The 24381-nt window shown below is 42.6% G+C and overlaps 1 protein-coding gene across 7 annotated transcripts in view; it reads left to right on the top strand.

Annotated features, from left to right (window-relative positions):
- LOC138797920 (lecithin retinol acyltransferase-like) overlaps positions 1–23695 on the top strand; it is a 99331-nt gene extending 75636 nt beyond the window's left edge. For 4 of the 7 annotated variants that reach the window (XR_011364017.1, XR_011364020.1, XR_011364016.1 and 1 more), the window contains one exon: positions 22534–22621. Coding sequence is in view for 2 of the 7 variants with exons in the window: in XM_069978724.1 (XP_069834825.1) it covers positions 18451–19011; positions 22534–22686 (714 nt within the window). In the remaining 5 variants the exon portion in view is untranslated. Of the gene's footprint in view, positions 1–18432; positions 19012–22533 lie in introns of those variants that run through there. The other 3 variants (XM_069978724.1, XR_011364019.1, XM_069978725.1) reach the window with 3 other exon arrangements.
- The last annotated feature ends 686 nt before the right edge of the window (positions 23696–24381 follow it).

The raw sequence follows: 24381 nt of genomic DNA, 5'->3' as shown, positions 1-24381 counted from the left end.
ACGGCCATCAGGGTCTACACTCTTATTCATAACTTCCCATTCTATTTTCTTGTGAATCATCACTGAAATTCCCCTTGCATAGCTAGAGTAACATACATGATATTTTTCCGACCACCATAATTTACTGAGCTTATAACAACTCTCAGAAACCAAGTGAGTTTCCAGTAAGCAAATCACGTAAGGTAAGTAGCTCTTAAGATACTCCATTACACCAAATATCTTCTCTCACTTATTCAGACCACGAACGTTCCAAACTAATATTTTACTAGTCATTGTCTATTTGGAACAAGCGAGCGAGGAGAGTAGAACGGGTGGGAAAGAATAAGTTAAAATAAAAAAAGAAAAAAAAAACCTCCTCGTCAGACGACCACCCCCACTCCCCCATCCTTTTGACTCAAGCAAAACATGCACGAGTCCTTAAATCTAAAGCTTTTCTATGGTGCCTCCCTGTGTACCTTACATAGTTGAATACTATCATTTATTACATGCCTTTTGACTCCAACCAAGCCGCTGCTTCACCAGCAGAATAAAAGAACTGCACCTTGTTCTCAAACACTACTCTGAGTTTTGCTGGATACATAAGTGAATATTTTATTTTACTAGACTGTAGTCTCCTCTTGACTTGAATGAACGCTGCCCTTTTCCTTTGCGTCTCTAGAGCATAGTCTGGAAAAATGAAAATTCTGGCATTGTTATGCATTATTTCCCCCTTTTCCCTTGCTCTTCTTAGAATCGAGTCTCTATCCGTGAAGCTCAAAAGCTTTGCTATTATAGGTCTAGGGTGCCCCCCTGGTGGTGGTGGTTTTGCCGGGACCCTATGCCCTCTCTCAATATTGAAAAACTTAGAGAGACAATCTGACCCTAAATTAGTGGTAATCCATTGCTGTAAAAAGGTTACCGGGTCACCTCCTTCGCTCCCTTCTGGGAACCCCACAAATCCTAGGTTACAGCGCCTCGATCTAAGTTCTTCTTGCGTTTCTTTTACACTCACCCAATCATTTTTCATAATTTTAAATTCCACCTCTAAATTAGTAATACGGGATTCTGCTTCACTAAATTTTTCTCTCATTTTACTCATGTCATTACGCATAGTACCTATTTCCATACTCAAGGCCCCCACTTGGTCTGATAACCCATTTATTGAGGAGTCACATTTTTTAATTGCTGCCAAAATCTCAGCCAGCCAGCTAGGTTGTTCCTCCCTCTCTCCTCCTTCCAAGCTGACTGAGGTCTCATGGCTCGAGATGCTGGCAGCCTTCCCTCCACCTTTTCCCTTATTCACAATACTGGGGGATGTAAACATTTTATCAATCTTGGTTGTTGTCTTGCTAGGGCTATTTCCCTTGTTAACTTTACGACTAATTTTTGTAGTATTATTAGCCCCAGTATATGAGGAACAACCGCAATCCTCCTTCCCTGACTTTACTACTAGTGTTTCACCACACCAGCTCTGGGCTTAGCCCTCAGGCTTACAAGGCAGCAATAACACCGGTACTTATTCCTCGGCCGTTAGATTACACAGGGTAAATTACAGTATCAATCCACAAATACATTTAGGACATCAATCAGGGTACTGTCCGTATTTTGTGCTCAAGATTTCACCTGCAAAAGGCATCAATGCAGTATTATTATAGTCTGCTGTTGCACACAAAGATATAAATAGTGATGAATTTCAGCCGTCGGAGCTTTCTCAGAAAAATAGCAAACAGCTTTAAACTCTGTTCATTCTGTACAGTACTCCTTCCTTGTATCACACTAAGCACAGTACTATACTCTCAGGCAGCTAATTCACATTTACTGAACTGAGTTCGTATAGAAGATTACCTTGTACCACCTATATATGATAAATATGCTCAGTAGATGCCGAGAATTTGAAATAGCAGGTATGTGCAATATTCAATATCTCCAGTTAGTTCCTTCAGCTATGCACCGCTTTAGTAGGCTGAGTTAGTTCAAAAAGGAAAGTTCTCCTTACTCCACTACTAGGTGTTAGTTATTTTCAATAACCATACATTACCACAACTTGTGGTTTCTTTGGGTGTGCAACGAGACAAAGTTCAGCAGTCAGAGTTAGTGCAAATGTTAGCAGAAGCAAACCCTCTGTGCAGTCCGACTGCATCCAATGCACACCTGGGTTAGTGAACTGTATTAGGCTGGGTTCACACTATGTATATTTGAGGCTGTATTTGGTCCTCATGTCAGGTCCTCATAGCAACCAAAACCAGGAGTGGATTGAAAACACAGAAAGGATCTGTCCACACAATGGTGAAATTGAGTGGATAGCCGCCATATAACCGTAAATAACTTCCATTATTTCAATACAACAGCCATTGTTTTAAAATAACAGCACATATTTGCCATTAAATGACGGCCATCCACTCAATTACAACATTATGTGAACAAATCCTTTCTGTGTTTTCAATCCACTCCTTGTTTTGGTTGCTATACAGCCTTAAACATACAGCCTCAAATATACGTAGTGTGAACATAGCCTAAGTCAAGAAAAGTTCTCTTTGCACCAACATCAGGCGTCAATTGAATATATGAAAGAGACAGATACAACCAGATAAAGTTTAGTCACATAAATGTCAGCTGCCGTATCTGTTGTGTACTTACTCTCTACAGTAACTAAGTGAGACTCAAATAACTCAGCCACCGTACATGCACTCCGTTACCCTCCTTCTTAGGCAGGTCGTCCACGGGTTCAACTTATGTCACCGGCATCGGCCTATCACCTTATCACTTATGTGCTGCCTCCAACCTGAATGGGTCCGACCAAGCTTTGCCGCCGTCCTCAAAGGTTGTTGGATCGTTGCCCTCAGAATCCTGCGTGACCTCCAAGGGAGAGTGCTTCCAATGTTAGCTTCCCACCAAGCGGGTGACGTCTGCTGCCCCAAGCTCACCCTCCGTTCCAGGCAATCCGACCACTTCCCTCAATCTGCCTACACATCTCCTGTGGAGCGCCAGCACCCCACTCCTCAAACACCGGGAGCTACGTCGGAAGACCACGTGAGGCAGGACATAGCCGATCAGTGCACTCCAATCCCGACCTCGGCCCCGAGGTAGTAGCTATACAACAGCTATACTTACTATATACAGGTCCAGTTTCCTGAAGGCTTCTATGTAGCAGCTATACTTAATGTATCCAGGTCTAGTCTCCTGAAGGCAGCTATATAACAGCTATACTTAATGTATCCAGGTGCAGTCTCCTAAAGGCAGCTATATAACAGCTATACTTATTGTATCCAGGTCCAGTCTCCTGAAGGCTGCTATATAACAGCTATACTTACTGTCCAGTCTCCTGAAGGCAGCTATATAACAGCTATACTTACTGTATCCAGGTCCAGTCTCCTGAAGGCTGCTATATAACAGCTTTACTTACTGTCCAGTCTCCTGAAGGCAGCTATATAACAGCTGTACTTACTGTATCCAGGCCCAGTCTCCTGCAGGCAGCTATATAACAGCTGTACTTACTGTATCCAGGTCCGGTCTCCTGAAGGCTGCTACATAACAGCTATACTTACTGTATCCAGGTCCAGTCTCCTGAAGGCAGCTATATAACAGCTATACTTACTGTATCCCGGTCCAGTCTCCTGAAGGCAGCTATATAACAGCTATAATTACTGTATCCAGGTCCAGTCTCCTGAAGGATGCTATATAACAGCTATACTTACTGTATCCAGGCCCAGTCTCCTGAAGGCAGCTATATAACAGCTATACTTACTGTATCCACGTCCAGTCTCCTGAAGGCAGCTATATAACAGCTATACTTACTGTATCCAGGTCCAGTCTCCTGAAGGCAGCTACATAACAGCTATACTCACTGTATCCAGGTCCAGTCTCCTGAAGGCAGCTATATAACAGCTATACTTACTGTATCCAGGTCTAGTCTCCTGAAGGCAGCTATATAACAGCTATACCTACTGTATCCAGGTCCTGTCTCCTGAAAGCTGCTATATAACAGCTATACTTACTGTATCCAGGTCCAGTCTCCTGAAGGCAGCTATATAACAGCTATACTTACTGTATCCAGGTCCAGTCCCCTGAAGGCAGCTATATAACAGCTATACTTACTGTATCCAGGTCCAGTCTCCTGAAGGCTGCTATATAACAGCTATACTTACTGTATCCAGGTCCAGTCTCCTGAAAGCTGCTATATAACAGCTATTCTTACTGTATCCAGGTCCAGTCCCCTGAAGGCAGCTATATAACAGTTATACTTACTGTATCCAGGTCCAGTCCCCTGAAGGCAGCTATATAACAGCTATACTTACTGTATCCAGGTCCAGTCTCCTGAAGGCAGCTACATAACAGCTATACTTACTGTATCCAGGTCCAGTCTCCTGAAGGCAGCTATATAACAGCTATACTTACTGTATCCAGGTCTAGTCTCCTGAAGGCAGCTATATAACAGCTATACCTACTGTATCCAGGTCCTGTCTCCTGAAAGCTGCTATATAACAGCTATACTTACTGTATCCAGGTCCAGTCTCCTGAAGGCAGCTATATAACAGCTATACTTACTGTATCCAGGTCCAGTCCCCTGAAGGCAGCTATATAACAGCTATACTTACTGTATCCAGGTCCAGTCTCCTGAAGGCTGCTATATAACAGCTATACTTACTTTATCCAGGTCCAGTCTCCTGAAGGCAGCTATATAACAGCTATACTTACTGTATCCAGGTCCAGTCCCCTGAAGGCAGCTATATAACAGTTATACTTACTGTATCCAGGTCCAGTCCCCTGAAGGCAGCTATATAACAGCTATACTTACTGTATCCAGGTCCAGTCCCCTGAAGGCAGCTATATAACAGCTATACTTACTGTATCCAGGTCCAGTCTCCTGAAGGCTGCTATATAACAGCTATACTTACTGTATCCAGGTCCAGTCTCCTGAAGGCTGCTATATAACAGCTATACTTACTGTATCCAGGTCCAGTCTCCTGAAGGCTGCTATATAACAGCTATACTTACTGTATCCAGGTCCAGTCTCCTGAAGGCTGCTATATAACAGCTATACTTACTGTATCCAGGTCCAGTCTCCTGAAGGCAGCTATATAACAGCTATACTTACTGTATCCAGGTCCAGTCTCCTGAAGGCTGCTATATAACAGCTATACTTACTGTATCCAGGTCCAGTCTCCTGAAGGCAGCTATATAACAGCTATACTTACTGTATCCAGGTCCAGTCTCCTGAAGGCTGCTATATAACAGCTATACTTACTGTATCCAGGTCCAGTCTCCTGAAGGCTGCTATATAACAGCTATACTTACTGTATCCAGGTCCAGTCTCCTGAAGGCAGCTATATAACAGTTATACTTACTGTCCAGTTTCCTGAAGCTTTTTAGCTTTGTGCTGGTTTAAAAAAATAAATAGAGACTAAACACATGAAGTCGCGGCCAGTACAGAGAGTTACGGCTCAATGTGTCCATCAATCACCTGACTGCCTTCTCAGTGAGCGCTCAGATGATCTGGGAAACATGGGACTTCCTGATTTTAGACTCTTTGAAAAAAGAAAGAGTCTAAAGACAGGATGTGTCGTGTTTCCCATGATAACTAAAAAAAAAGACTGTAAATTGCAGACTTGCGTTATATCACATCTACTGTTTGTTTAGATTTTGAAAGTTACAACGACAGGGGCACTGTAATGCTTTGAATATAGACACTATTGGGGGGGGGGGGAATTTACTAAGACTGGCGTTCCACATGCCGGTCATTAGTAAAATCCCATGGCATTAGCATTCGGCATGTTCATTTAGTGGTATGCACCTTTTAATGAATCTTCTCCTGCAGCAGGTGTCCCGGTCCCTTCAGAGCTAGTGTACGTTTCAGCACAATAAACACTAGCCCTCTAATGTATATTCTAGTACACAGCTAAAGCTTTGGTTGTCCAGGCATGATGGGAAGGGCCTGAGTTTGACCACCCTGTTCTAGTAAATCTGGTGCTTTTACACTAAGCCGCAGTCACTTTTGAACACTTGGCATGACTGGTGTAAAACTGCAAAAAAAAAGGGAGCTTGAGCGACAATTTTAGACTTTTTTTTCACACCAAACTATAGGCATAGGGTTTGATAAATTCCCCCAAATTAACATCTACAGCCTCCATTCTCTGTATAAAAAGGTTCCTAAGCATGCTGTGTTACCTCTGTGACCTGTGCAGAGGTCATTCTACAGGGAACGGGGGGGCTGAGCTGCTATTTGCTTCTCTAAGTACGTGTCACCTTTTGCTGTAAACCTGTACAGATCACTTTCCAGTCGCTTCCTCTTTATCATCTGGCCTGACTAAGGGCAAGCTGGCCCGAAACGCATCAGTATTTTATCTAATATGAAGTAAAGCATTGATTTTTTTTTTTGGAGAAAGCCAAAGTGTGTGGGGAGATTGAAGGGAGTGCTGACCTGCAACCTGAACTGTCTTCAAAGCTCAGTTTAGTCTAAGGCTATGTTCACACTACGTATAAGTACGGCTGTACTTTCTGCGGAGTGAAACACTGCCTCTGCTTCAATGGGATCCCGGCCAGAGCGTATACACATCGTATACGCTCTGGCCGGGATCCCGTGTAGCGCCGCAAAGAACTGACATGTCAGTTTTCTGCGGCCGCAATTCAATGAATTGCGGCTGTAGGAAACCTTGTCAGTTCACACAGTGAAGCGAGTGGCTCCGGCCGCTTGCTTCACTGTGAGCTAAGGGAAGCTCTGATGCGGGCGTGCGCTGATGCGCCCGCATCAGAGTTCTGCGGCCGGAAAGATCATCGGAAAGTACCGGCCGGGGTCACGGAACGGCCGGTCTCATACGTAGTGGGAACATAGCCTAAGGCTGCATTCACAGGTTCCGTAATGCACTCTCCCTCTGAAGGGGCAGCATCTGTAATTAGATGCTGGGAGCGGAGGAACTGTACAGATATGTGCCGTGCTGTATTGAATCAGCCGCGCGGCGCTGTCATTACAGCACGGCGCATATGAATACAGTTCCCCCGCTCCCAGCATCTTATCACAGATGCTACCCGGGCGGGGAAGAGTCTGTTACAGGCATTCCATGTCTGTGTTCTGTGAGGAACACGGAACATGTGGATGCAGCCTTAGTGGTCAGAAGGATAATTGGAAGATTTCAGGATTATTTTATAATAGTAATAGGAAACATTTAAAAAAAAAAAAAAACCACAAATGTGCCTAATATAAAAACTTGATTTAGACAATAGGTCATTCCCTGTTGAATAGAACTGGCCTCCTTTGTGGTCTCATAGTAACTAAACAGAATTTATCCTTTTTCATGTAACAACTGGTGGTTCTTGGTTTCTCTCTTCTCTATAACAAGTTTGGATTAAAGGAATTAAGCAAATTTTAGTTAGAATAGATTGTCTGTTTCCCAGGCATGTGGAGAATAGGTAAGATAACATACTTACCCTCCTTGTTTTCCTGCCAATGCCAAAGAGCTTCCTGTATCGGGGTCGGCATGTACAGTTGCCCATTCAGCCAATCAGACTAATTGACCAAGCGGCAACTCCATGTGCCAACCCCAATGCCAGAAGTGTTGCAGAGCGGGATGAGGAGCTCGGTGTGTCAGGAGAACGAGGAGGAGGTGTTCTTTTTTTCTTTTCCACCTGCCTGGGCAGAGTTCCTAAATTATAGAAATCCTTAGAATATCCTTTTTAGAGTGTGAGACACCGGTCTGAATACGTTTTTTTGAAAGGTATTGTCGTAGGATACACTTTTGCATTCTTTTTTCTGTAACTAAACAGTATTGTCTTGTTGCAGCCAATTTACAGCTTTTGTTTTATTTCCTATAATACTGTAATTTCAGTAAGATGCTTGGCCTGTTGTGTTCTGAGGGACGATACATGACTATTCCAATCTCTGTGTCATGCTCCACCCTCTCAGGCCCTGCAACCGGCATAAGACAGTCCATGTGTCTTCATGTAATCCCAATACAGAACAACAAACAACAGTCCTAGTTCTCCTAATAAATTGTGGACACCAATGGATTTTAATCTTTACACTTTGACACATTAAAAACAGCCAGAAATTAACAACTGTGTCCATGTAATCATGTAATCGCTCCAGTTACTCTACAGACTGAGAAGAAGCGGAAAATCCAGATGACAGAATGGATACTTCCTAAGAGCGATGGTGGTGATGATGATGATGATGATAATAATAAATTATTATTTGTATAATAATAAATTATTATTTGTATAATAATAAATTATTTGTATAATAATAATATTTATTTATTTGTATAAGGATAATAATTTGTATAAGGATAATAATATTTATTTGTAGAAGGATTATAATAACAATAATAATTTCTATAAGCCTAGTAATAGTAATAATTTGTATAAGAATAAGAAGAATATTTGTAGAAGGGTGTTATTAATAATAATAGCAATAATAATTTGTATAAGGATAAATATAAGAAGAATATTTATTTGTTTACGGGTTGTGATAGAAGGTTGTGTTTCAGCATTTTATAGAAAAACCAGGCAGTTAAGCAGTATAGTAACTGATTTCTAGAATTGTGACCTGATTTGTACACATCAGTCTTACAAATATCTATATACTACAGTAATAAGATGCGTACCTGTAATTTTCTTTCCTGTTATTTTAGTTTTTATCAGGTAAGATGGTTATTACAGAGTTACATGGTAATCACCTTATAAATATGCACCTGCCCTGTCCTTCTGCATTGCAGTCTCAGCTTTCCTGATCACAATTTCTGCCAGTGACTTCTGGTTCCTGTCTGTGACTCCTGGTTGTTCTCTGTGAGTCCTGCCTCAGATTCCTACTGTCTTCCTGCCTCCAGTTGCACCTCGCCCCCCACCGCTAGCAAGCAAGCCAAGCCGAGGTTGTGACCTGGGGGTCGACTGCTGCAGCAAATCCAACCCACCTTATGGCGGGCCCTGGTGAAGACCAGCAGCCCCTTAGCCACAGCTCCCTGGTGCTGCTTACACCATCACTAGCAGCGGTTCAGTGGATCTATGATTCAACTGGGGCAAGCTGTATTAGCAGATGCGACTATGGCGGACACAAAGGCCTCAGGTAGCCATGGTAGCCAGTCAGCACCCTGCAATCACTGCTGAGAGGAGACAATCGGATAGATGTGGCTTGTGTCACTGATCCACTAAATGATATAGTTTCTATTGATTGTGGTACCTAAGGGATTAAATTTTCGACATCTCCCAAGTGATCCTCATAATGTAATAGTGAAAGGACGCTGTACATGTACAGCACATGGCCATGCGGCCCATACTGCCGTAGCTATACAGTTATAGCCATTATGCTGACACGTTAGACATTTCTCCTTCCACCACATGCCCAGAGAAAGGAGCATACCATTAGTAAACTTTCTGGTGTAAAACGTGTCTAATGCGTAATAAACTTGGCCTAAGATACATGCTTCACTCTTTATGGAGAGTATTGTATTGCCAGGATTGCAGCCTATTCTCACCTCCCACGTTTACCTGTGGTCCTTCTGTCTTCAGGTTCCCCCACTCAGTGCCGGACTGGGCCACCGGAGGACCTGAGGATCCTCTGGTGGGCCCCTCCCCCACTCCCACTCCCTGTCCAGCAGCTGTGGCCCCCAGACAGCCATAGGATGATGCTGCCTGTCGTCAGTGGGTCCCAGCTGCAGCAGGATAAATACATGGTTTTGCCGGGTCTGCCCGACTCTGAGGCGATAGCCCCAGCAAAACCACATCCTGGGTAGTCCCGGGAAGCTCCGCCCCCGCCGTGAGAAGCCCCACCCCCTCCGGCGTTCGTTCTCACTCAAGCAGAGCAGGAAGAGGAGTTGCTGGGGCACAAGAGGAACCTTACAGGTGAGGTAAGTAAATCTGTTTGTTTTACATACAGATGGAGGGGCAGGAGAATGATGAGGGAGGTACTGGTATGCTGATGAGGATGAAGGGGGTAGTAGTATGATGGGGTAGGAGGATGATGGATGGGTAGTAATATGATGGAGGAGCAGGAGGATGAGAGGGGAACTACAATGATGATGGAAGGGAAAAAGGATGGGGGGTTAGTAGTATGATGGAGGGGTAGTAGTATGATGATGGAGGAGCAGGAGGATGAGAGGGGTAGTAGTATGATGATGGAGGAGCAGGAGGATGAGAGGGGTAGTAGTATGATGATGGAGGAGCAGGAGGATGAGAGGGGTAGTAGTAGTATGATGATGGAGGAGCAGGAGGATGAGAGGGGTAGTAGTATGATGGAGGAGCAGGAGGATGAGAGGGGTAGTAGTATGATGATGGAGGCGCAGGAGGATGAGAGGGGTAGTAGTATGATGGAGGAGCAGGAGGATGAAGGGGTAGTATGATGGAGGAGCAGGAGGATGAAGGAGGTAGTAGTATGAAGATGGAGGTGCAGGAGGATGAGAGGGGTAGTAGTATGATGATGGAGGTGCAGGATAATGAAGGAGGTAGTATGATGATGGAGGTGCAGGAGGATGAGAGGGGTAGTAGTATGATGCAGGTGCAGGAGGATAAAGGGGTAGTAGTATGATGGAGGAGCAGGAGGATGAAGGGGTAGTAGTATGATGATGGAGGTGCAGGAGGATGAGAGGGGTAGTAGTATGATGGAGGAGCAGGAGAATGAAGGGGTAGTAGTATGATGATGGAGGAGCAGGAGGATGAAGGAGTAGTAGTATGATGATGGAGGTACAGGAGGATGAAGGGGGTAGTAGTATGATGATGGAGGAGCAGGAGGATGAAGGGGTAGTAGTATGATGATGGAGGAGCAGGAGGATGAAGGGGTAGTAGTATGATGATGGAGGAGCAGGAGGATGAAGGAGTAGTAGTATGATGATGGAGGTACAGGAGGATGAAGGGGGTAGTAGTATGATGATGGAGTAGTAGTATGATGGAGGTACAGGAGGATGAAGGGGGTAGTAGTATGATGATGGAGGGGCAGGAGGATGAAGGAGTAGTAGTATGATGATGGAGGTACAGGAGGATGAAGGGGGTAGTAGTATGATGATGGAGGAGCAGGAGGATGAAGGAGTAGTAGTATGATGATGGAGGTACAGGAGGATGAAGGGGGTAGTAGTATGATGATGGAGGAGCAGGATGATGAAGGAGTAGTAGTATGATGATGGAGGTACAGGAGGATGAAGGGGGTAGTAGTATGATGATGGAGGGGCAGGAGGATGAAGGAGTAGTAGTATGATGATGGAGGTACAGGAGGATGAAGGGGGTAGTAGTATGATGATGGAGGAGCAGGATGATGAAGGAGGTAGTATGATGATGGAGGATGAGAGGGTTAGTAGTATGATGATGGAGGAGCAGGATGATGAAGGAGGTAGTAGTATGATGATGGAGGTGCAGGAGGATGAGAGGGGTAGTAGTATGATGATGGAGGTGCAGGAGGATGAGAGGGGTAGTAGTATGATGATGGAGGAACAGGAGGATGAAGGAGGTAGTAGTATGATGATGAAGGAGGTAGTAGTATGATGATGGAGGTGCAGGAGGATGAAGGAGTAGTAGTATGATGATGGAGGTGCAGGAGGATGAAGGAGGTAGTAGTATGATAGAGGTGCAGGAGGATGAAGGAGTAGTAGTATGATGATGGAGGTACAGGAGGATGAAGGAGTAGTAGTATGATGATGGAAGTGCAGGAGGATGAGAGGGGTAGTAGTATGATGATGGAGGGGCAGGAGGATGAAGGAGTAGTAGTATGATGATGGAGGGGCAGGAGGATGAAGGAGTAGTAGTATGATGGATGATTTGGTCAGTAACAGTGTGATGGTACGTTTAGAGGTACAGTAGGGTGATAATATATATATATATATTAGTGCTGTTCTGGGGTCACCTCCACACACTGAGCCCCCACATAACTATGTATTCTGATCTCCCACAAAGCTTCCAGTATACAATACACCAAGAATCATCCAGGTACAACAGCTGCAAGCACTACAACTCCCAGCATTACTGATAGTCTGCATCCCTCAGGCTATGCTGGGAGTTGTAGTACATATGAGCTGCCACTGTAGAGACATATAGTACTGGACCTTCAGGGCTGATGGATGTAACAGATTACGGCCACCAGAAGCTTCTGCACAACAATCAATTATTAAAGGTTTGTTCTGTCTGAAACTACAACTCCCAACATACCCTTCATTAACGCTTCATAAGTGTAGGGTATTCTGAGAGTTATAGTTCGATTGAAAACATGTCATTCACAAGGGAGTTTTTGCAGATCCAGATGAATCCAGGATAGGGCCGGGTCAGTATGTCGCTTTTTACTGATTCTTCTTTGGTGGGCCCCAGGTACCCCAGTCCGACACTGCCCCCACTCTATGCTCTGGCTGACAGTTTCAGGGCGGACTTTTTTTTTTTTTAGGAGTGACAATCCTCTTAGCCAATCACTGGCTGTGAATGTTAGGGTACTTGAGTATGGCCATCTTGCGGAGCAATGGGGTAAAGGGCGAGTAATCCAGGTAGATTTGGAGGGACAACAAAGGGACCTTTTCCTTCAGATTACAATAATGAGGAGACTAGAGAAAAGTTTGATGTAGTAATTTATATTGTTTTGCTGAATAAACCCTAAACAATTAATGATGATATACCCGTCATGGCGTTGCTAAGATGCAGTATATAGGTACTGCATTGATCTCTAGGGGGACTACAAAAATTGCGTTAAAATAAAAGATAAAATATAAAAATAATATATCACTGATATCCCCAGCTATTACACATCTCCCCTAGGTGTATGGACGTATATAACACGTCCTCCTGCCAGCCAGACCTGTTGTCTCTTCTTGTTCTGCCAGACTCCTGGGAAGGAAGGATCCAGTCCAACATCTTTTCTCTTTGATGAGTAAGAGCAATTATATACTATAGCAAAAAGGAACTGGGAAGGTCAGGAAATTGGGCCATGAAGATGTCACTTCAGAAAGCCGTCAGCATGGTGGAGGGTGGATGCTCTCTGCTGGCTGAGCTGATGGTTGGAGTAGGAATAAATCTTTCCCCAGTAGGCGCTATAAGGTAATCTTTTGTAATGCCTTGTACAAAGGCCTGGCTAATGGCAGCTGACAGCGTGCTGGCAGCCTCGCAGGGGAAGCTGCTCTCTATACAGGGGGAGAAAGGATCAAGTTCTCTTTTCTCCAGGCCTCAATGGCTGAGTCATTTCTCAGGTAAGATGAATGTGTCTTCCCATCCATCATTACTCGCAGCTTCTCTGGGAAGTTGGAGCCCTGTGGGTTAGTTGTGCATTTACTTGGCCGCTGATGTTATTAGCCACCGAATAAGAAGCTTTGTTGACAAGACAGAGACGCCCTTTTGTCTGCTTTGTTCCTGGGATTATTCATTTACATAATGGATTAGCATCTATCAGAATGCCCTGGGACGGATACTGCCTCAATATGTAACATCGTAACACAGTGACATAGTAACACTGACATCGTAACATCGTAACACACTGACATAGTAACATTGTAACACTGACATAGTAACATTGTAACACTGACATAGTAACACTGACATCAAAACATTGTAACACAGTGACATTGTAACAGTGACATAGTAACATTGTAACAGTGACATTCTAACACAGTGACATTGTAACACACTGACATAGTAACACAGTAACATTGTAACACACTGACATAGTAACATTGTAACACACTGACATAGTAACACAGTAACATTGTAACACACTGACATAGTAACATTGTAACACACTGACATAGTAACACAGTAACATTGTAACACACTGACATAGTAACATTGTAACACACTGACATAGTAACATTCTAACACAGTAACATTGTAACACACTGACATAGTAACATTCTAACACACTGACATAGTAACATTCTAACACACTGACATAGTAACATTGTAACAGTGACATTGTAACATTGTAACACACTGACATAGTAACATTCTAACACTGTGACAGTAATACAGTGACATCGTAACATAGTAACATAACATAGTAACAGCGTAGTATACATAATATATACATAGTATATACTGTAGCTTACCATATATTACAGATATATAACAAATTATCTGACAGATTTTTGCAGCCAAAACCAGGAATGGATCTGAAGAGGAGAAATCTCACACTCGGATCAGTCTTCCCATCTTATTCCAGTCACTTCCACGCGATGCGCTAATCGTCTCTTCATGGATATAATATATATAGCGGCACCAGCATTTTGTAGCCTCCAGGAGACGTTGCTGGGAAACTTTTCTATAAACAGCTGAAATAATATATTTGTGCTGGCAGGAAGTGATCCGATATATAATGACCAGGGGGCATGGAGGGATTGGGGGGTTATTATCATGCGTCTAATGAGGAATGTAATCAGTAATTCCAGCATGGAAAGAGTGAAATCAGTGACCAGGAGGGTGAGAGGTGTCTCACATGGTGGGGATTTGTTTCTATTTTCAGAAGAAATACATTAAATGTAACAAATATTTTACCCTATTAATAAATAGTATATATGACATCATCTATATATCTGTGACCTCATCTATATATCTGTGACATCATCTATATATCAGTGACATCATCTATGTATCTGTGACATCTATATATCTGTGACATCTATATATATATGTATCTGTGACATCATCTATATATCTGTGACATCATCTATATATCTGTGACATCATCTCTGTATCTATGACATCATTTATATATGTGACATCATCTATATATCTGTGACATCATCTATGTATCTGTGACATCATCTCTGTATCTATGACATCATTATGTACCTGTGACATCATCTATGTATCTGACATCATCTATATATCTGTGACATCCACTAATACTAATGTGGGGTTTGGGAGCATTTCCACCAATTATAATTTTTTTTTTTATACTTCCATTATTTGGGATGTGGATATGTATTATACAGCTGTGTATAGTGCTGTGTATAGGGCTGTGTATACTGCTGTGTATGGTGCTGTGTATAGGGCTGTGTATACTGCTATGTATACTGCTGTATATGGTGTTGTGTATACTGCTATGTATACTGCTGTATATGGTGCTGTGTATAGTGCTGTATATGGTGCTGTCTATACTGCTCTGTATGGTGCTGTGTATAGTGCTGTGTATACTGCTGGTTATACTGCTGTGTATGGTGCTGTATATGGTACTGTGTATGGTGCTGTGTACAGTGCTGTGTATACTGCTGTGTATGGTGCTGTATATGGTACTGTGTTCAGTGCTGTGTATACTGCTATGTACAATGCTGTGTATGGTGCTGTGTATACTGCTGGTTATACTGCTGTGTATGGTGCTGTGTATACTGCTGTATATGGTGCTGTATATGGTACTGTGTATGGTGCTGTGTACAGTGCTGTGTATACTGCTGTGTATGGTGCTGTATATGGTACTGTGTTCAGTGCTGTGTATACTGCTATGTACAATGCTGTGTATGGTGCTGTGTATACTGCTGGTTATACTGCTGTGTATGGTGCTGTGTATACTGCTGTATATGGTACTGTGTATGGTGCTGTGTATACTGCTGGTTATACTGCTGTGTATACTGCTGGTTATACTGCTGTGTATACTGCTGGTTATACTGCTGTGTATGGTGCTGTGTATACTGCTGTATATGGTACTGTGTATGGTGCTGTGTATACTGCTGGTTATACTGCTGTGTATAGTGCTGTGTATGGTGCTGTGTATAGTGCTGTGTATGGTGCTGTGTATACTGCTGGTTATACTGCTGTGTATGGTGCTGTGTATACTGCTGTATATGGTACTGTGTATGGTACTGTGTATAGTGCTGTGTATGGTGCTGTGTATACTGCTGGTTATACTGCTGTGTATGGTACTGTGTATGGTGCTGTGTATAGTGCTGTGTATGGTGCTGTGTATACTGCTGGTTATACTGCTGTGTATGGTGCTGTGTATACTGCTGTATATGGTACTGTGTATGGTGCTGTGTACAGTGCTGTGTATACTGCTGGTTATACTGCTGTGTATGATGCTGTGTATACTGCTGGTTATACTGCTGTATATGGTACTGTGTATGGTGCTGTGTACAGTGCTGTGTATACTGCTGTGTATGGTACTGTGTTCAGTGCTGTGTATAGTGCTGTGTATGGTGCTGTGTATGGTGCTGTGTATACTGCTGGTTATACTGCTGTGTATAGTGCTGTGTATACTGCTGGTTATGGTGCTGTGTATAGTGCTATGTATAGTGCTGTGTATACTGCTGGTTATGGTGCTGTGTATAGTGCTATGTATAGTGCTGTGTATGGTGCTGTGTATAGTGCTGTGTATGGTGCTGTGTACAGTGCTGTGTATAGTGCTGTGTATAGTGCTGTGTATAGTGCCTAATGGTAAATATGGCCCTGACTATATTACTACACTATAACACTGCACTATAACACTACACTATAAGGCTGGCTTCACACTATGTATATTTCAGGCTGTATTTGGTCCTCATGTCAGGTCCTCATAGCAACCAAAACCAGGAGTGGATTGAAAACCCAGAAAGGATCTGTTCACACAATGTTGAAATTGAGTGGATGGCCGCCATATAACGGTAAATAACTGCCATTATTTCAATATAACAGCCGTTGTTTTAAAATAACAGCAAATATTTGCCATTAAATGACGGCCATCCACTCAATTACAACATTATGTGAACATAGCCTTTCTGTGTTTTCAATCCACTCCTGGTTTTGGTTGCTATACAGCCTCAAACATACAGCCTCAAATATACGTAGTGTGAACCCAGCCTAACACTACACTATAACACTACACTATAACACTACACTATAACACTACACTATAACACTACACTATAACACTACACTATAACACTACACCATAACACTACACCATAACACTACACCATAACACTACACTATAACACTACACTATAACACTACACTATAACACTACACTATAACACTACACTATAACACTACACTATAACACTACACTATAACACTACACTATAACACTACACTATAACACTACACTATAGCACTACACTATAGCACTGCACTATAACACTGCACTATAACACTACACTATAACACTACACTATAACACTGCACTATAACACTGCACCATAATACAACACTATAACACTACACTATAACACTACACTATAACACTACACTATAACACTGCACTATAACACTACACTATAACACTACACTATAACACTACACCATAACACTACACCATAACACTACACCATAACACTACACCATAACACTATATCATAACACTACACTATAACACTACACCATAATACATAGTGTTATGGTGTAGTTTTGTAGTGTAGTATTATGGTGTAGTGTTATAGTGTAGTATTATGGTGTAGTGTAGTGTTATAGTGTAGTAATACTACACTAGAACACTACACTATAACACGACAACATAATACTACACTATAACACTACACAATAATATTACACTATAACACTAAACTATGACACTACACTATAACACTGCACTATACCACTACACTATAACAATACACTATAACACTACCCTAGAACATTACATTATAGCACTACACTATAATACTACACTATTGCACTACACCATAACACTACACTATAACACTACACCATAACACTACACTATAACACTGCACTATAACACTACACTATAACACTACACTACACCATAACACTACTATAATACACTATAACACTACACCATAATATTACACTATAACACCACAACACTGCACCATAATACTACACTATATCACTACACCATAACACTGCACTATAACACTACACTATAACACTACACTATAACACTACACTATAACACTACACCATAACACTGCACTATAACACTACACTATAACACTGCACTATAACACTGCACTATAACACTACACTATAACACTACACTATAACACTACACTATAACACTACACCATAACACTGCACTATAACACTACACTATAACACTGCACTATAACACTGCACTATAACACTACACTATAACACTGCACTATAACACTGCACTATAACACTACACTATAACACTACACTATAACACTACACTATAACACTACACCATAACACTACACTATAACACTGCACTATAACACTGCACTATAACACTACACTATAACACTACACTATAACACTACACTATAACACTACTATAATACACCATAACACTACACTATAACACTACACCATAACACTACACTATAACACTACACTATAACACTACACTATAACACTACACTATAACACTACACTATAACACTACTATAATACACCATAACACTACACTATATCACTACATCATAACACTATAACACTACACTATAACAATACTAAACACTCCGGTCATTGTTGTGGTATTTTTCCTTGTAGTAGGATTTTTAGTAGAATTCCTTGAAGGCGACTCCCACATTAGTTGTGACCAATGCGATGAGACTTTTCTCTGTGATTCCCCCCATGTGCCTGACAAAAAGCAGAGATTAGCATGAGAGACAGGACAGCAGTGTATAGATGCCGGGCAGCCCCAAGGTGAGCAGCATGAAGTCGCTCCTGCTAGGACTCATGGTTTTCATCTTTGAAAAAATCTTCATTTTTGCAAACTTAAAGAAGTTTCGTCCGACCAAGAGGAAAGCGGGAGCAGCGAGTGATATGGAAGCGTGCAGACTGAGGAGGGGAGACCTGTTAGAGGTCCCCAGAACCCTGTTCATTCACTATGGGATCTATCTGGGAGATAACAAGGTGGCTCATCTCATGCCGGATATCCTCCCTGCCATTTCAGAGGACAAGTGTCTGATTGGGAAAGTGGTCACCAACAAGAGGCTTATACTGGGCGTCCTGGCTAAGGTGGCCACTATCAGAGTAGACACTGTGCAGGACTTTGCTTATGGTGGAAGGATAATAGTGAATCACATGGACAAAAGTTTCAAGACAAAACCGCTTTGTAATGAAGAAGTGGCTGAGAGGGCTGAGAAACTGGTGGGGGCCAAAGCGTACAGCCTGCTGTGGGATAACTGCGAGCACTTTGTCACTTACTGCAGATACGGCCGTCCTGTCAGCTCGCAGACGGACAAGGTAAACGCCGCTCCATCGGCTTTCTGTACAGTATTGCTGGGAGAATTGTAGAATTCCTTCTATTCTTTACCTATCGTTTATAATGCAGGATAGGATGTGAAGGATTTCATCTGTCTGAATGAGAATCATTGTTTCCTAGAATCGTATTTTTGTACTTTATACAATTTCTGTATATGTGGATGGAATAGAGAGCGGCTCATAGAGTAGGGTGATGGGTGATGGATAGAAAATCACTGCTCACCTTCTGGGGTTGTGGAGACAGAGCTGCAACGTCCATCAACACCTGTATATATATATATATATATATATATATATATATATATATATAGCAACACAACCCATATAACACACCTCCCAGCAATCCTCAGGAGAGGTCCAAACCGGCCTCCACATACGAGGACCCCTGGAGATTGTGCTCACCACCGAAGGATAATGGGAAGGCCAATATTCACACAAAAAGATGATTTATTATGTCCAAATAACGCGTCTTTGAGCTATAGCTCCCCTTCATCAGATTAAGGACAGACATGGGCGCTATAGCTCTGAAACGCGTTATTCGTGTGAATATTGGCCTCCCCATTATCCTTCGGTGGTGAGCACAATCTCCAGGTGATTTTTCTTTTGGTCTGTTTCCTGTATATGTGTATGTGAGCCCTCATCTCCTGGCTGTTCAGGGCTCTATGTCCGGTTGATGGGGTTTTAGGTCGGTATTTGGCCACTAACACGTCCCTTTCTAGTCACAGCCCCCTCAGCGCCACCATCACATTTACACATAAAATGAGTGGAAGTATCAGGCACTTACAGTGGGATTGTATTTGCCTTTATTGCTGGCTGAGGGATAGCTGCTATTGTGGAGGAGACGGGAACAATTCACTTTAATTGGTAATAACCTTTAACCTCTCTAATAGTTCCTGTAGTTCCAGCAGACATAAAACCTGTCCGGGCCTTGTGCTGTCTGCCAAGGTGCGACTTCCCCGGAATTGTCCAATAAAACTGGAACAAATGTCAGGGTTTTGTGATAGAAGGAAATGGGAATGCAAGGTATACGGGAGGCGGTATATAGTGGAAGGAGTAGGTGATAGGAGATATAAGTGAGATATAGGTGATAGGTGATATAGATAATGTCGGTCAGGGACGGCTCCAGGCTTTTGTGGGCCCCTTTGTATAGCAAATCATGTGGCATCATTGTTAAGACTGGACTGCTTCAGAAAGAAGATTATTACTTTTTAGAGATGAGTAAACCTGGAGCAGCTGGAGTCCATCCGATCCCGAGCGTTCGGCATTTGATAAGTGGTGGCTGCTGAAGTTGGATAAAGCCCTAAGGCTATGTGGAAATCATGGATATAGTTATTGGCTGCATCCATGTTTTCCAGACAACCTTAGAGCTTTATCCAACTTCAGCAGCCACCACTTATCAAATGCCGAACAATCGGGATCGGATGAACTCCAGCATGCTCCAGGTTCACTCATCTCTATTACTTTTTTATATACTGACTACAAGATGCTAGGAAAGCTGGGTGACCGCCATTATACTGACTACTATACAAGATGCTGGAAAGCTGGGTGACCTCCATTATACTAACTACTATACAGGATGCTAGGAAAGCTGGGGGACCTCCATTATACTGATTACTATACAAGATGCTGGGAAAGCTGGGTGATCTCCATTATACTGACTACTATACAAGATGCTGGAAAGCTGGGTGACCGCCATTATACGGGATGAAGGGAAAGCTGGGTGACCTCCATTATACTAACTACTATACAAGATGCTGGAAAAGCTGGGTGACCTCCATTATACTGACTACTATACAGGATGCTGGGAAAGCTGGGTGACCCCATTATACTGATTACTATACAAGATGCTGGGAAAGCTGGGTGACCTCCATTATACTGACTACTATACAAGATGGTAGGAAAGCTGGGTGACCTCCATTATACTGACTACTATACAATTGCCAATTATTCTACAATGTGGATTGATACTTAGTGGGGTATAAACCTCATGATCACATTGATTACAATGCAGTCTTCCTCACCTCATCACAGCATCACATTGACCTCAGAGGGGCAGACAGTCCTGCTTCCCCACAGTAACATTACCCCTCAGCCTCCCCACAGTAACATTGCCCCTCAGCCTCCCCACAGTAACATTGCCCCTCAGCTTCCCCACAGTAACATTACCCCTCAGCCTCCTCACAGTAACATTGCCCCTCAGCTTCCCCACAGTAACATTACCCCTCAGCCTCCCCACAGTAACATTGCCCCTCAGCCTCCCCACAGTAACATTGCCCCTCAGCCTCCCCACAGTAACATTACCCCTAAGGTTCTCAAAGAGTGATGAGGTTGGGGGGAGACAGGAGAGGCTTATATATATGACAAGGCTTCCATGTTTGGCCGACGGAGGTGAGCATCAGCAACTTACCTACATAACGCTGGGCTAATCCTATGACCGCGGGACATGCAGGGGGCGGGGCTTACCAGGCCGGTATGCCAGGGGTGTCCAGTGGCCCTGCATCTGAGGGAAGCAAGTGCCGGGGGCCCCTGATGTGGCCAGTGTTACGCTGTATACTCGCAGGTTTCCTCTGTTGATAATGTTGCTTTATTCTTTATAGTAAAGAGCAGATATAAGTGGTGACATTTCCCCCGGAGCTGGATGGTTCTTACACGTCCACCCGACCTCAGGAACTTTCTGCCATGTTCCCCAGGGATAGAATAGCGCAGGAAATACAGGTACAGAAGAGACATAGCACAATCTCAGGGATACACAAGGGTTTGCGTCATCTCTCTACGTGTCTCATATTCGGATTGTTGGTTGTAGCTGGGGGGGGGGGGCAGCCGGATTAGCAGAATGGTTGATAACATGTTCTATCTATTCAGACATATATATCAGAGCCGTACAGACAGGAGGACGCCGGGGATCATTGTAACTATTGGGCACGTGTCTATGTTTCTGCATCTTCTTCTTAGTTCAGTGTTGGGTTATGCTTATTATCCAGATATATAGCTGTGGATATCCTAGTGCATCAGCATAGGAATCAGTATAGGAACCTCTGCAATCTGTCCTAGAACCTGCAATCTCCAGCCCATCTGCATTGTCTTCTGCTGGACTTTGTGTTTTCTGGGGAAATGGCTGATATTTGTAGTTACTGAGCCACATGCTGATGTTTTATTTCATTTGTGTTAATAATCTCTATACATTCCCTGATTTTAGTTATGTTGCGTAGGTTACAAGTCTAGTTTTCTGTCTCTACAATTTTACTTTTTTCTTGGGGCTATCCATCAAGGCTAGCATACTAGTCTTCTGACACATTGCAACCCTTATTTTGCTCAAAAATAACCAGTTTTTCCTGAGTTTCTGCACAAGAATTCAGAGCATTCTGCAAGAATTGCAACTTTTATTCCAGTTTTCTAGTGTAAAAATTGCAAAATTGTTGTAATGTGATTTACACCCAAACATTTCCTTTACTTTGCCTTTTTCTCTTCTTGCCATTAATTTCTCTTTCCTTTCTTTTCTTATAGTTTTGTGATATAGTGAAGAAGATCATTCGCGACCAGAGGAGTGTATTGGTTTCTGCTGCTCTCGGGATGGTCCTGACGCTGTGTGTGGGAGTCGGCCCCTTCACCGCCCTTCCCAGTTTTCTGATTACCTTCACCCTCTGGATGGCGAGCTGAGCTGGGACATGTCTGACAAGACATTGATTTGCCAAATCTGCCACAGGCCTTCAAAATCTGCTGCATGCACTTCAGGAACTTTCATAAAAGTGGAAAGTATCTGCCAAACCTGCGAGTGAGAAGCCTGGAGATGACTAGCCTCTGGTAGCCTCAGACTAGCCTCTGGTAGCCTCAGACTAGCCTCTGGTAGCCTCAGACTAGCCTCTGCCTCAGTAGTCTAGCATAATTGTGAGAAGGCAAACATCTTTTATCTGTAACTCCTATAATACTGTACAATGAGTAACGCAGAGTATTACTGTATGGCGCCTGTATGTTTCTTCAGCAATAGCTGCCTGTAACAATTTCCTTCTTACTTACTGAGCTTAGATTGAAAATGTATTTATTGTTCCGTTTATATGTTCTGTATCGGCCTCTGTCACATACTGTAGGAGAAGGAGTCACATTGGTTTTGTCTTCCATTTCATATGTCATAAACCTGAATCCATCCTGCTTCACATCTCTTGCAGCTCATATATGATACATCAATAGTCTTCTTTGCCAGACTACTAGCACTTTCTAACCATTGCCCTCTTTTACATAGATGAATGTATAGTAGCTATCTTCATATCACTAGTCCCAGCATAGACAGGTAGACGTGGGGAAATGGAGGCGCTTTTAAGGTACTTCTATGGCTGGGTTTGATATTTTACTATTTTAGGCTCCTTTGCTTTCAATCCCAGAAAATTATTCCTAAGGCCCCTAAAATCTAAAGGTCTAATATGGAGGCCTTGTGGTTCCCAGTACCATGGGGGTCTCGGCTGGGGTCACCAGGGTAAATAGTGGGTCAGTAGTTGGGCTCATTGTAAAGTCACTGAGCTTTATACAAAGGCTTTGTTCCCACAAAGGTTTTTTTGAAGCCAAAAAAAAGTCTGAAACCTCCAGATTATTTTTTTTTTTCCTTTTGGAACGTATTCAACCTTCTGGTCCATTTCTTCAGTCTTTATTTTAACCTTTTTTTTTTTTTTTTTAAATGAACAATTTGTCAAGTTTACATCCGTTTTGTGGGGTGTTGGCAAATAAGGTTGTTTTGGGACATTTATGATCAAAAATATGTGCTAAAATATAGGTCAAATTGAAGATGTATTCTGGTAAATAGACAACTCAAAAAGCCCTTGAGCCTTTTCTCTGGTTGTAACAATCACAGATGGAAATTATTCTGTATAAAGTGACATTTCCCATTGAGTCCAGTAGAGTTTTATAAGACATCAGAAGTGTGAAGACAAAGCCTTATTGTCCCAGAGCTGATTGACGTGTAACATGGCTGCACCTTGTTTCTTATATTCTTAATGTTTTACCTCTGTAGCATCATCTATTATATTCCATCTGTTCAAAGTGTAATAAAGAGATTCTATTTGACTAACAGTGATTCTGTGTTGTAATCTATGGAAGTAGTAAAAACAATATCAATATAAGACATATATAAGATAATCTAAAAGGAGTAACTTGTTCAAGTTTCAGTCTAAGACTGTAAAAACTCATTAAAAGCCCCTTATCGTGACTCTAACATGATCTGCACTTCCAGCTAAAACCATGTAGTTACTGTGGCTCAATGGCAAAGCACTCACCCATGATGAATCCATCCAAGCACCTTTGGGTTCAAATCCCCCACTGTTCAAACAGACAAACATGCAGGAGTGCACCTCCCATCATAATAAA

Source organism: Dendropsophus ebraccatus, chromosome 7, assembly GCF_027789765.1.
Source record: "Dendropsophus ebraccatus isolate aDenEbr1 chromosome 7, aDenEbr1.pat, whole genome shotgun sequence".
Classification (NCBI taxonomy): domain Eukaryota; kingdom Metazoa; phylum Chordata; class Amphibia; order Anura; family Hylidae; genus Dendropsophus; species Dendropsophus ebraccatus.
This window is presented reverse-complemented; position numbering and strand designations above follow the sequence as displayed.